This window comes from Alosa pseudoharengus, unplaced genomic scaffold (assembly GCF_046254945.1).
Source record: "Alosa pseudoharengus isolate Yale_2024_CS ecotype anadromous, Long Island Sound unplaced genomic scaffold, YU_APseudo_1.1 YU_APseudo_1.1_scf_16, whole genome shotgun sequence".
Taxonomy (NCBI): domain Eukaryota; kingdom Metazoa; phylum Chordata; class Actinopteri; order Clupeiformes; family Clupeidae; genus Alosa; species Alosa pseudoharengus.
The window spans coordinates 33,678,323-33,692,278 of NW_027468630.1; the positions used below are offsets into that span (position 1 = coordinate 33,678,323).

The following is a 13,956-nucleotide window of genomic DNA, read 5'->3' on the forward strand; positions in this document are numbered from 1 at the left end:
ATCCGCCAAAACAAGACTCACATTGTCTTCTTCTTCACAGACAGGGTCCTCCTCAGCAGTAGGCAAGTGGAGCTCTTTATTCCAGACCATCCCCCTTGTAAAACATGAAAGGTAAGTCAGATGATGAAACTCTGGTGAAACCTGTGACACTTAGTTCCACTGTTACGTTTAAGGCCTTCTTGTCTTCCCACAAGGACAGTGGTCCTACATTAGTGTCTTCCTTCTGAGGCGCTCATATTTCATTGAATTCCCACCTAAATAAGGAGGTAATGGGTCAAAGGTTAACCAGACATTTGTTCTACTGTCTATAAGGTCAAGTAAATAATATGCCTATATCACACATCATTTTAATATATCAATACAATCACACTCTTTCAAACACTCACTATTGCATCCCAAGAGCTATGTGATAAGGTCTGCTTCTGACATCACTGCACTGCAGCACATGGCCACGGCTAGTCTCTTTGAGCATCATTACTTTTCATCTGTATTGCATCATGAATTTTCACAATGAGCTAAACCATGATTCACAACAAAGATCAGTGTTAAGGTTTATTAGTTCAGTGCACAGCCCTTGCTGAAGGGGTTAGCTTCCTCTTACTGTGCCCTCTACAGGGCCAAAACAGCATTACAGCAGGGGGAGGAAGCACCACATTCCACTCAGCGTCCATCATTCCAACATCATTCATTGCCTTCCTGACCTTTCCAACACACAATGCTTACTGTGCAGTCCAATCTAAACACCTGGTGCTATGCAAATGGTCCAAGAGCTGAAAAGAATTGTGGAGAGGAAAGGCCACTTCTTACTACCATCACTAAACTGTAAAATGGGGTTAAGAGTTTGTGGCACAATGGAAAAGTCTTATCTGAGATGTATGCATTACCTGGTGTTGGGTAAAGACACAGGATTCAAACACACAATTTGTCTGTGACTACTTAATTTACAGCAAACTGTTCCAATGATCGGTATGTCACATATAAATTCAACTAGAGCACGTGACACGTCTTGGTTTCAATAGTCCTTTGTATGCACATTGATCTAGGGGAATACACACATACACAAGTGATTGACAAGGATTGCTCACACACATAACATTGTTTTATGTACTACTGCTCACGAAAGAACATGATTCCTCACTCAAGGGCCCATTTTTGGTCTAATCCATTTTTAGAGTCCTTTCTTTGTGACATTACACTTGAACGATCAGCTAAGTAATCAGAGAGATGCCTACTCCAGCAAATTTGATGTTTGGTCATTTTGATATACATCTTTTCATGTGCAACAACAACAAAAAATACATCACACTCAGAACCGGTGGCAATGACATGTTCAACACCCAGTTTAGCACAATATACACACATCTGGAATGGGGTACACAACTGTACAGTTCATAAAATTACAAATCCTAATTGTGTTCTTACCCAGTTTAAAAAACAAAGTTGGTTTACAATTTAGAATAATGAATGTGTACTAAATCCATGTCTTGTTTAAAAATGTCCACATCTGGTAAGGGGTTGAAAATATTGAGTGAGAGCTAAGCGTACACATTCTACACATCACCCAGACTCTGTCTGGCAGACTGATGCAGACAGAGCTCAAAGTATGCTTGCAACACTGAGGCTTCTCCATCTCTTCCTTCATCACAAACAAAAGTAAAAATGGTCTCCACCACACAATGAAATATCACAAGGCAACAAAGTTTTAAAAGGCTGACTGACAAAGGATGAGGTGTTTAGAGGAGTCATTACTGGGTCGGTACAGGCTCGACTGGGCAAGTACACAAGATGTCCTCTACCAGTGTCTGGAGTCTACCAGCTCTGGTCGGAGACTCAGTTTTTTCAGCGTCTCATAGCCGACCACCATGACTATCGCTGTGGGTGTGGAGGATATAATGCGGGCCGACAGTCCCTTGGTCATTCCCCAGAATCCTTCTTCTCTTATCAGCTGCTTAAATGTCACAATGATGGAGGACCTGCCTTCAACCTGTGCAGAGGAGAACCAGATTCAATCGGATTCAATACTGGGTCAAGAACATATCATGTTACTTAATACAGACAGTGTCAATGTCAACTTTGTCAACACTTTTATAAACAATGGCAGTTGTTGTGGTTACAGAATGAGGTTTATATAACACAATGTGCAGTGTTGTTAGAATTACATAAACATGGCTAGTGTCAAATTTAAATCTCAGCCCTGTAAATTACCTGGACTCTGGCTCTGACAACATCCATTGGATTTGTAACTGTGGAGGCAGTAGCTGCAGCTAGAGGTCCGGCCATGGCTTGCAGAACCAGATGGGGGCAATTACTAGGTGCCATTTTCGATAGCTGTTCTGTGGGAGAGACACAAAATGGTTTAGAAAAGTGAGGAATCACTAGCCATGTACAAAATGTAATTACAAAGAAGCATTCACACCCCGACTCATTCACAACATACAGTGTCACTGCAACGGAGTATAGATGAATTTTAAGGTAAATGTCTGTCTGAAGTTATCAGCCGTCATAAATAGTTATACAGCTTTAAACTACTCAACCAATGTCTAACTTTGCTTATAAGGTGTGCCTAAAAGAGAACCATCAGTCTCTGAATAGGTCAGTGTACTGCTTGATTTTCAAGAAGCACCTCACTGCAACAGGGAAATTCAGAATCCATACCTGCATAAAAGTGATAGAAAGGCCACCAGACAGCACTGTTTGGGATGTAGGTGAGGAGCGACGCCATGTAGCCCCTGTAGAATCCCCGAAGCCCATCAATTGCGAAGATCTGGGCAATAATGTCTCTAGTCTGGCCAAAAGTGACTTTGTGCTTTGCCCCCACCATCTTTGGCTTGATGCGGAAGCGTGTCAGATGTTCCCCTTGGCCCTGCATCATAAGCTGCTGGGAGATTACATCTATAGGGACAGTGATGCTCTGGGCCACCAGAGATGCTGAGCCTCCCGCCACCAATGACTTGACAGTATTGTTACTAGAGTAGGTGGAGACATACTTGCGCACAAGCTCATAAGTGGTGATATACGCCTGGCCTGAGATGAGGGTGAAGGTGTTGACCATGAATCCGCGGTACAAGCCCCTCACGCCCTCGGCTCGCAAGATCTTGACAAAGGCATCAAGTGTTCCATTGTAGAGGGACTTCCCCTTTTGCACTTGCAGCCTGGTGCGGATGAGGGTGGCAGGGTATACCGTGGCCCGAATGGTCATGGTCATGAAGACCCCAAAGGAATAGAACTTCCTCTTGTCCAGGTCCTCCCATTCTATGATCTGAATATTCCGCTTCTGTTGCATCCTCGCTCCTTAAAGCACCCCACATCAGATTTCAGCAACTTGTCTACAAAACAGACACATATCAAACAATGTCACAGTTGGGGTTTTTTTTTTTTGCAGAATTTAGAAGATTTGACCTTTTTCTCCAAACTGCAAGTCTCGACATGACTAGCCTTATTGGTTCAAGTGGTCTGCCTTTAGGGCACCGGTGGCAAACATGAGCATAACGTTAGGTTAGAGGGTCAAATAATTAATTAATTAACGTTAAAACTCGTACGTGTAAAATTCACGGGGATTTGCTGGGTATGATTTCCTTCTACTAAATTACGTTGTGATGTAACCACAGCATGGATAGCTAACCTCACAACTTCCACCAAATGCTAGCAGCTAGCCTGAAGCAAAGAGGTGAAGGCAAAGATCCCTCTCTGGTGAAGGTATCGATAACTAAACCAAATCCATGCCACCCAGCTAGCTGGGTGTCTTTCCATAACAGGAAATTAACCCACTTACTAGCCAGATCTCATATTTGTAAAGTGTAAACAATGCATTTTGTACTGTTCTACCGGTTAGTATCAAGTGTCTTTGTACTGCTGTATGCTCACCGTTTAGTTCCGTGTAAGTTACCTAATACTGGCTAGCTAGCTAACGTTATTAGCAAGCAAGCTACTTAGCAAAGTTAGCTCACAGGTTTCAGGACACAGTGTTCCCCAGCGCCATGTCTGACTTTAGCTCTTGCATTACATGCCACATTTCTTCACTGGTTTTAATGCTAAATTGCAAATTACAAGCTTCCTATATTAATTTAAAGGTATAACAACAAAATGTCGTACAGGGAACTCTCACAAAAGCACTATTAGCTCACAAAACCAGTTTGATAGCTGGTTGGCTAATGAACGTGAGCTAGCCATACAATGGAGAACGACCTTAAAAATCAGTCACTATAAAAGACTTACCACGCTAGACAAATTCTTCATTCGGAACCCATCTCTAAATTGACTACGTTATAGCATTGTGTACGTGACAAATTAACCATTACAGTTACCATTCATGCATCCCGAATGTCATGCCGCTCCGACATCCAATGATTGGGCTCTGACCCGACACACCACTAAAGGTGAAAGGTCAATGAATAGAAAGACAAGGATCGGGGTACAAGCTGATACAGTAACATGATGCACAACTTACTTTGACAGTATTTCACACTGACAGGTTGGTTTCGATTTGACAGTATGTGTACACACAGTTAAAATGCAATTGGTCAAATTCCATTTCCAGTGTAAGCAATGACTCCCTAGCCTTCCTTAAAAGGTTTATTCAGTGTAGCAAATAAAGAAAGCAGTCAAAACATCTTTCCTCCTAGCCAAGCCCAAGGGGTACTGGGGCCCCACAGACAGGTTTCAACCTAACCTGGGGGTTCAGGGTGTGAGGCATATGTCATGTGGGGCTCAATTAACTTGACCTCTGTGTGAGGGACGCTAGGAATGGGGTCCCACTCAAAAAGTGGTTTGAGAACTAGGAATCCCAGATAGTGAACAAGCTGATGCCTGATCTGATACGGGCTTGCTTCATCCACACCAGATCAGGCCACATCTCTTCCATAAACTGCTGTCTGGGATGTGCTCTGCAATAAGGAATTGGTTTAGCTATAGGTATACTTGTAGCCTAACCAGAACCTATCTGGGGTGCCGAAAAACAGTGGTTCTCAAAGTGTGGAACAGGCCCCACTAGTGGGAAATAGAGACATGACAGGTGTCTCTTCAAAATTAATCTTCAAAACAAAATAGCCACACACAAACATACGAGTCATAAACAGATTAAAATGACATCTGATCCAGCAGACCGAAACGGGAAGTGGAACCAAAATGCAAAAAAAATTTTTTTTTAACATTATCCTTTTGCTAGGTTGATGGGGTCAGGTGGTGCTTGAAAATTCCCCACCTCCAATGGGGAATGACAGAAAAAGTTAAGAACCACTGCTATAAAGTTAAGAACCACTGCTATAAACAATGAGGAAAGACATTGAAATAAAGATTGCGGATTTCTGTCTGACAAAAGGCAACATAATATGTTGATTAAATAGTATAAGTATATATACTCTTTTGATCCCTGCATTTAACCCAATCTGTGAATTAGTGAAACACACACTAATCCCAGCGCAGTAAGCTGCCTGCTACAACAGCAGCACTAGGGGAGCAGTGAGGGGTTAGGTGCCTTGCTCAAGGGCACTTCAGCCGTTGCGCACTGGTTGGAGCTTGAACTGGCAACTGTCTGGTTACAAGTCCAGAGTGCTAACCAGTAGGCCACGGCTGCCCAATTGATTAGACCAAGTCCTTAAGCCTATGTATCTTTCCTAAAATTACGACACCATCACTGGGAATATTGGCACTCCAGCTCACACTGTAAGCCCAAAAGAGAGGTGCGTTTAAATTCACAAGCATAGGTTAATGTTTTTATTTGGTATGGAATATGGTGATGTTTTTGTCTGATATGACTATGCCCATAGTCTGTGCTTTTAAAACATGTTTAGCTATGGATGTGCTTCTTTCTGACACATTTTCAGATATTACTGCTATGATCTTCAAATATATTTTCTTGGTATATGTAGACACACTTGTTGCTACTCCAACTAGCTGAAAATGTTGAGAGACAGAGAAAGAGAGAACTTGCCAACTAAAGCAGGAAAAAAACATGAGTTAAATGAAACATACTCTGCTATTTTTGTGTTATTTCCCCACATCTAATCATTTACATAATGTAAAAAAAGGCATGTTTTCAACAGAAAATATACATGCACTGAATGCAGGTCTGTGAAACTTTCGTTTTTCAATGTCCCTAGTGCCGTTCCCCCTAAAATGTCTGTGGAGTCTAGCACCACCCCAATCCAATAGGTGGCGGTAAAGACACAGAACTACAATAGGCTATCTCTACACGAGGAAAGAAAAAGAAATATTTTGTTGAGTCAAGAGCGGCTAACATTTGCTTTTGGCCTCAAGGAAGTAGCCAGCTAACTAACGTGTAGTAACGAGGTAAGAGATAACATAGCAGTTATTCATACCAGGCTGCATCATTTCTGTAAGGTTGACTAACAGGTGTGAGCACTTTGAGCTGTGTTCCTATCTTGCAAGTAGCCAAATAATTTGGTGTAACATTGCTATTTAGCCGGCTAGGCTTAGCTAACCCAGCCTTTCAGTATAAAGCAAATGTCTCTGCTAGCATGACTGGTGGTGCTACCGTAGATTTATCGTAGCCATAGGCTAACGTAACGTTAACTATTAAACGTGAAAAATGATAACGTTAAATGTTAAAAGGTAGCTTTAAAAGACCACAGCTAAACATTTTCTATTTCACATGATCCTTTTTTTTTTTTTAGTTGATTGTTTTTTTTTTACATTGCAGGCCGACATAATTATAGGCAACCATGGTAAGTTACTAAAAATATTTTTAACCATAGCGTTTAGGTTATCATGAATATCTAACATCAATGTTTACTCAATTAACATTAATGTTACTGTCAGTTATTTTAGCTAGGAAATGTAAGCCGAGTGAGTTAGGTATCAAAAGCTAGCTTGCAAGTGAATGCTTAATCATGGACATTATAGTGAAAGCGAAACGGTGTTGTAGAACAGTATTGTACAAACAGCAACATTTTGGAAATGGGTTGATTAAACCATGGAGGGTTGAAGTGAAGTAATAAAGGATCGTTGACTAACGTCAAACCTTATGAGTTAGTAAGCTAACTTTGACAGATCGAGTTCTGTATGATTTTTAGAAATGGTTAGGTGTTACATCTAAAGTATTCATTTTCAGTATCAACTAGCTATCGTTAGTAGCCCAGTTTCATGTAAGTAAACGTCAGTGTACTTGATTCGTAGAAATCCAAAATGTATCCAAAAACACGCCTACATGTGTTTTGTTCTAGCAGTAGTGAAGCCATGTTAGTTCATTTTGCATCTCTAAAGCCATAATGTAACGTAATATATATTTTCAGTCCCGCAGATATGATTCAAGAACGACCATATTCTCACCTGAAGGCAAGTTCCATGTAAACGTTACAGTAGGCTTCTACTTATAAGCACTATCCTCACAGTGATATGGACCCAGTGTGCAGCTGAATTTTTACATAAACCGCTTGAGAAAAATTTGCGGTAGACTAATGGGTTGGTAAATTGCAGGCCGCTTGTACCAAGTGGAATATGCCATGGAAGCTATCGGCCATGCTGGTACCTGCTTGGGAATTCTTGCTAATGATGGTGTGCTGCTGGCAGCAGAGAGGAGGAACATCCACAAACTTCTGGATGAGGTGTTCTTCTCAGAGAAAATCTACAAGTTGAATGAGTAAGTCTTCCACCACTGGTACTTGGCTTTATATTGTATATGTTTATGTTACACGCTGCTTATCTTCTCATTGGATTCCACTGTTTATACATCTGAATGTTTTGTGTAGTACATTATGTATAATTACTACATCCCACTTACATTTACACATGAAGATACTACTGTGTACCGCTTTTGTAGTGTAGTGTGTATTGTCAACGGTTACATGTTTCTTCTAGGGACATGGCCTGCAGTGTTGCTGGAATCACCTCAGATGCTAATGTGTTGACCAATGAGCTGAGACTTATTGCACAGAGGTAAGTGAATATTTGCTCCTGATGCCATTGCCATTGATGGGACGATTCACTTAGTCCCTAACATGACATTGCTAAATTTGGCAGGTCAATACTAATGTCAATGAAGTTCCATAATTTGTGATATCCAATAAAATTCTGCGCAATGTAAATTGTTTGAAATGATCTCGTTACACGGTCTAAATGTGTGCCAGTAGACTGACAAAGCAAAAATGAGGGTTCCCATTCAGCTCATTTGCATATTCTATGTTACAGATATTTACTTGTCCCATGTCAACTCAGCTGCTGAAGACATATCTTCTGACACATTTAGCATTGTCTTGAAAACTGACTAGTTTTTAATCACTGATCTGCCTTGAACACAAAATAACCTACACTTTGAGTCATAGTGGTGTTGTGTCTATAGGTGCTCTAACACCACTAATCTCAAAGGAAGTTTTCCTTGCAGACTAGAATACTTGTAGGCATATTGCCCCCATCAATTCTTTAAGAATTGCTTCCCTGGCTGGTACCTATGGTACCAACCTGCCTATGGAAAAATGTGTAGTAGTAATTCCACATTTTCAGAATTTTGCCATCAAAGTATCAGTTCAGGTGACATTGCTAGACATCACTCCAATGCCAACTAGGTTAACTTTTCTTCTTCTAACCAGGTATTTATTGCAATATCAAGAGCCTATCCCATGTGAGCAACTGGTGACAGCATTGTGTGACATCAAACAGGCCTACACACAGTTTGGTGGTAAGTATAGTGATGCTTTAGTTTCTGTCTTGGATGTTAACATGTGAGATGAAGTGTAGGAGGATGGCATGTCCTGCCTTTATTCAGATGGGTCCATTTTCCACTTTTGTAGTTGTAATGAAAACACTTTTTCCATCAGTAACATTAATATGTCTTCCCTCAAAAATACAACCAACAGTTAGTATGTGCGCAAATCTATATGACATCAATTACATATGACTTTAGTATGAGATAAATAGAAGATTTGGTTAAAATACATTATATTAAAGGTGCTCTAGGCGATGTCGGGTAACGTCACTTCTGTTGAAGTTCAGACAAAACCCGAGAGCTAACTGGAATGGCTGGAAAAGTGTGTTATGTTTCATGGTCCAGGGTGCACCAAGCTGTTTTTGTTGCTGTTTTAAAGCCTGGGCTGAGGCAGAGGCTGTGTTTTTTTACAGTGTATTTAGGGGACAGGCAGATGGTGAGGTGATGTTTGCTGTATGTGACAAAAAATGTCTTAGCTTAGAAACCATGTAACATCGCTTAGAGCACCTTTTAATTAGTTGGCTATGAAAATTGATTCCACAGATCCTTCTTTGTTATCTTAACTTGACATTCATGTGGAACTTGAGATGGTCACTTGAAGGTTACAAATGTCAAAATAAACATGATCAAATACACTCAAATGTTACTGACTTTTAATACTGTTTGGTTTGAGTAGTTACCGGTAGTTAGCGGTTACCTGCTGCTAACTACGGAAACTACTGTATGGCTCATATGTTTGAATGTCTTCACCCTGTGTTAAAGGCTGTAGGAATACAATTTGGATTTGTGGATTTGTGGAATGTACTGTGTGTTTAAATTCCAGGGCTATAATGTGTATATTTGTGAGAGAGTATGTTGAAATCAAAGCTAATAGTATGTGTAATTCTAAGGGAAACGGCCCTTTGGAGTGTCCTTGTTGTACATGGGCTGGGATAAGCACTACGGCTTCCAGCTGTACCAGAGTGACCCAAGTGGAAACTATGGAGGCTGGAAAGCAACATGCATTGGCAACAACAGTGCGGTAAGTGTTCTGTTGATACAACATTAAAGTCCATTACTCCCCATAACGGTATACAAAAATTTTTGGATTGTTTCATTTGTTTAACTCATTGAGTGCCAAAAACGTAATATTAAGTTTTTCCTTCCCATGCGTTGAGTGGCAAAAACGTTTTTAGCTTTTTTTTAAATTACGAAACTAGACACTCTAACACACCTTATGTGATTTTGGGAACTCTGTGATGAATGGAAATGAAATATATGACGATCGAAAACTCATGAAAAAATGTCCAGATTGTGCGTTTTCATGACTCGGTTGCCGCTTTGGGTCGAATCAGTGACGCATGCACGTCATCTCAAAACCAGGCCATTTTCGTGGGTCTATCACTAGGTGGCAGTCTCGCCAGGTCTCGCTGATCACTTCCCGTAAAGTTTACAGGCAACACTTCATATTTCATGAAAGACGTTATATCTCCATTTCTAGAAAAAACAACGATTTTGATGAAAACTAGCCACTGTTTAGCTTGGGATTTCTCAGGAACAGAGGCGTGTAGAAATACACGGTTTGCACCCACTGAGAGCTTAAAGTCTCACTTTTTAAACGAGCCATTGTATGTGTTCATAGCTATAAAACAGAATATGCTGTGGCTGTACAAAAATCATCAACAATGGTCTAGATTGCTGACACTCTAGGACAAAGCTTCCGAAATCAGCTTGGCATTCAATGAGTTAATAGTATACTCAATATTTAGCAGCTAGATCTGCATCTTCTGTACAATGTTGAACTGTCTCCTGTGTGACGTATGTAAGCATATACACTGGGAATGGGTTTGAATCTCATCAATCCAGTTTGAGTATAGAATATGTAGAACATTGCATGCACTTTGAATTGAGGGTTTCATCGGAGCCCATGTCACCATGTCATGTGTGAATATGTTTTTACAGGTAAATAAAAAAAGATTAAATAAAGGCTCTTGATGTTTCACACAGATGTCGTTAAGTTTAAATTATTTAGCATAAATATATGATTAGATTTGTTGTTTAGATTCTGAGCCTACTCTTGTGTTTTAGGCTGCAGTATCAATGCTGAAGCAGGATTTTAAAGAGGGTGAGATGACTCTGTCCTCGGCACTTGCACTAGCAGTTAAGGTCCTCAACAAGACAATGGATGTGAGCAAACTGTCTGCAGAAAAAGGTATGGCTAAATTGCAACACATACATTTTGTTATTGCTTCTTCCACATCACAAAAGTACAGCCTTATATTTACCCTTGGGTTTTCAGAAGCAGCCCATATCTTCGTGTCTAACACTGTTTTATATATATCTGCTTTGTGTAAAGCTACTGTATGGTGAGAGTGAAATGAGAAGCTTGGTTAGTGTGAAATAGACAGATATTTGTGCCTCAGGGTCACAAAGCAGCACAAAGATGCAAAAGCTGTGAAAATCCACCTTAATAGCTTTGGGAAAGTGCTTTTTATACTCTTTCTGGCTAGATCGTAAAAAAGACCCAAGTGGCAGTGGCTTGTTTTGAAGGGGTAAGTACTGACTATACCAGTCAGAGTACGGTCCCTCCCCCAACTGGTGCCACCGTTGACTTTGATCACCGAACGAGAAAATGCTAAAAGATGGCTTTAATCAGTTTACAGATGATCAACAGCCAGATCATTTCTAAGCATATACATGTGAATGAGTGTTAGCCAGGAATGGGACATTTTTGCTGAGTTTTGCAGGAGTTTGGTGAAGAGGGAGTGGTATTCGCAGGGCAACCGTCTAACTCTGCATGCACGTCTCTTTGTTTCCAGTGGAGATTGCCACCCTCACACGAGAGAACGGAAAGACCAAAATAAAAGTGCTGAAACAGAAAGAGGTGGAGGAGCTCATCAAGAAGCACGAGGCCGAGGAGGCCAAGGCTGAGAAAGACAAGAAAGAGAAGGAGCAGCGGGAAAAAGACAAGTGAATCAAAAGACGCAGTTAATCGGAAATGTGTGTTAAGTAAATATGTTTGGATTGAGTTTTCTATAATAAAAGTCTCGAAACACTGTCTGTCTGATGCCATTATCTACAGTATTCATCAATGGATTCTGCCTCCAAATTCCCAAGGCCATTCACTCACAGTACAGAGCACAAAATGCTTACAAGGCTACTGGTGATAATACTTTCAGTTAAGAATGGAGTTGAGCAATGAGAATTGTTATAGGAGTATATGCAGTAGCTGCTAGACGTAACCTTAGTCCAAATCCTATGGGAGCCTTTCCCTTCTCCACTCTGGCTCGCCTGTTAAGTGGTTACCAGCAGGTGGAGGCAGAGTCCTGACCTGTCTCGTCATGCTCCAATTTCAAAATAGGCCTGCTGGACACTACAGGTCAGTCTGCTTTTGTAAAGCTGGAGCAGTTTTTTTTGCACAAGGGACAAGGAACTGATTTTACTGCTCTAGATCATAGAAAATATAGCTTTTTCTGGGTAAAGAAATGCTCTTTATTATCTTGTCCTTCTGTGTGTGTGTTTGTGTATCTGAGAACCAACTAATGTGAACAGAACAGGTCTCTAGACAGACTTTGAAATGGAATTAACCTAAAAGCACTCAAGTATATATTCAAAACGTTTGATTTAATTGGTTAAATACCATCCACATTGCTAAAGACAAGGTTGGTCCCTGCAGCACAGAGGCAAACCAGACCGTCAAAAATATATATGCATTCTTGCTCTCTGGAAGCATGTCCTGTGATTTGCATTGCAGACGGCCAACTAACCAGTGTTGCCAACCAAGTGAGTAATATGCATCAGACAGTCTGCAATTTGTAGGCGGCTGTCTGAGGCTGAGGCCAGTGGTTTGCCTCTTGCACATGACTTTCACTTGCACCATGAACTTGCAGCCATGGTCAATATCCACTCGTGTGCAATTATTTGAGAAGACCTTGAATGAATTCAGCTCTGTTATTCATTTACAATCAATATGAATATTATGTTGGCATGACTGAGGGTTATCTCTTCAGGTAACTGAGATCAGACGAAGCAAAGAATGATGATGCTATAAATGCAGTAGGTGCATTTATAATTAATATGTGGTCATTGTCAAATGGATTTCTCAGATTATGAGACACGACAGGTTGAAGATGTGTGGCTTAATCAAACCCTTAAACACAAAGCTGAAAACACTTATGGTTCTATTTTTTTATCTGAACATGTCTCATGTAGCTGTTATTATTTGTTTACTTTTTAAGAATTAAACATATGCAGAAAAAGTTGCGGGTGATTTTTTACATCTGTGAAACCAGTTGGGAAAGTGCAAGTGAAAAGATTTGCATGTGAAATATGTTTGTGAAGCAATGAATCATTTCACTTACAATCCACTAAAGCATCTGAATGAATTAGGAATATTAAAGTGATATGCAAATTAAACATCACACTTATGCAACAGCCCATTAGCTTTCTAGGTAGCAGCTAGATCTGCATCTTCTGTACAATGTTGAACTGTCTGCTGTGTGACGTATATAAGCACACTGGGAATGGGTTTGAATCTTATTGATCCAGTTTGAATATAGAATATGTAGAACATTGCATGCACTTTGAATTGAGGGTTTCATCAGAGCCCATGTCATGTGTGAATATGTTTTCGAGTTAAATAAAAAAAGACTAAATAAGGGCTCTTGTAATGGCAAAGAAAATTTAGTCATGAAAATGGTGATGTTATGGATGCATTGGAAACACATGCTGTTCACCGTTTGTTCAAAACAAACAAAGCTAAATTGGCCAAGATTACTTATCAAACTCAAATGTGAGGGCAATTTTCTAAGCAATTTTTTCTGTGCAAGGTTTTTTGACATGTTTGCCAACGTGACATTTCTATGGCCCCAAGGGATCCGAAATTGTTCGGAGATAAGAAATGCCAGACTACTGCACAACTGTGTTTTTAGCCTGTAAATATCTAACCACGTGTGTTCAACATGCTTGGATCAAAAAAAGCCATCTATGTTTGAATTTAAAATCTGGAATCTTAAAAAAAAACTAGACCAGGTTGAAATCACAAAAATGTGCCTAAATAAAATCCTCATCTTAACTCATCTTAACTTAACTCATCATAACTTTTAAGTTTAGCAGTTTTGTGCCTCCTACATTGTAATCATTATATAAGTATACACGTTTAATTTTATCTTTCTTTCCATTCCATATAAATTTAAATATTTGTTGTTCGTATTCCTTATAGAATGATTCAGCGGGTGTTGGAAGAGAGAGCATTATATATGTAAACTGTGACACAACCAGTGTATTGACAAGTGTTGTTTTGCCAAATATCGTCAGTT

General features: G+C 40.1%; 2 protein-coding genes across 4 annotated transcripts; one reads left to right on the forward strand and one right to left on the reverse strand.

Moving 5' to 3' along the window:
• Positions 1-539: 539 nt before the first annotated feature.
• On the reverse strand, positions 540-4,402 carry slc25a44b (solute carrier family 25 member 44b). Of its 2 annotated transcripts, none has more exons than XM_076287818.1 (4): positions 4,216-4,402; positions 2,656-3,326; positions 2,206-2,333; positions 540-1,984 (listed from the first exon to the last, which is right to left on the reverse strand). In XM_076287818.1, the coding sequence occupies exons 2-4, from the start codon at positions 3,281-3,283 to the stop codon at positions 1,793-1,795; spliced, it is 948 nt and encodes a 315-aa protein (XP_076143933.1). In that variant the 5' UTR covers positions 3,284-3,326; positions 4,216-4,402; the 3' UTR covers positions 540-1,792. The 2 variants fall into 2 exon arrangements, with proteins under 2 accessions (XP_076143933.1, XP_076143934.1); XM_076287819.1 differs by having other exon boundaries at positions 4,305-4,400.
• Positions 4,403-6,190: 1,788 nt separating this feature from the next.
• On the forward strand, positions 6,191-11,694 carry psma4 (proteasome 20S subunit alpha 4). 2 transcript variants are annotated; one of them, XM_076287820.1, is made up of 9 exons: positions 6,191-6,288; positions 6,659-6,683; positions 7,251-7,293; positions 7,435-7,597; positions 7,816-7,893; positions 8,544-8,632; positions 9,550-9,680; positions 10,727-10,850; positions 11,458-11,694. In XM_076287820.1, the coding sequence occupies exons 2-9, from the start codon at positions 6,681-6,683 to the stop codon at positions 11,610-11,612; spliced, it is 786 nt and encodes a 261-aa protein (XP_076143935.1). In that variant the 5' UTR covers positions 6,191-6,288; positions 6,659-6,680; the 3' UTR covers positions 11,613-11,694. The 2 variants fall into 2 exon arrangements, with proteins under 2 accessions (XP_076143935.1, XP_076143936.1); XM_076287821.1 differs by having other exon boundaries at positions 6,210-6,288; positions 6,633-6,683.
• The last annotated feature ends 2,262 nt before the right edge of the window (positions 11,695-13,956 follow it).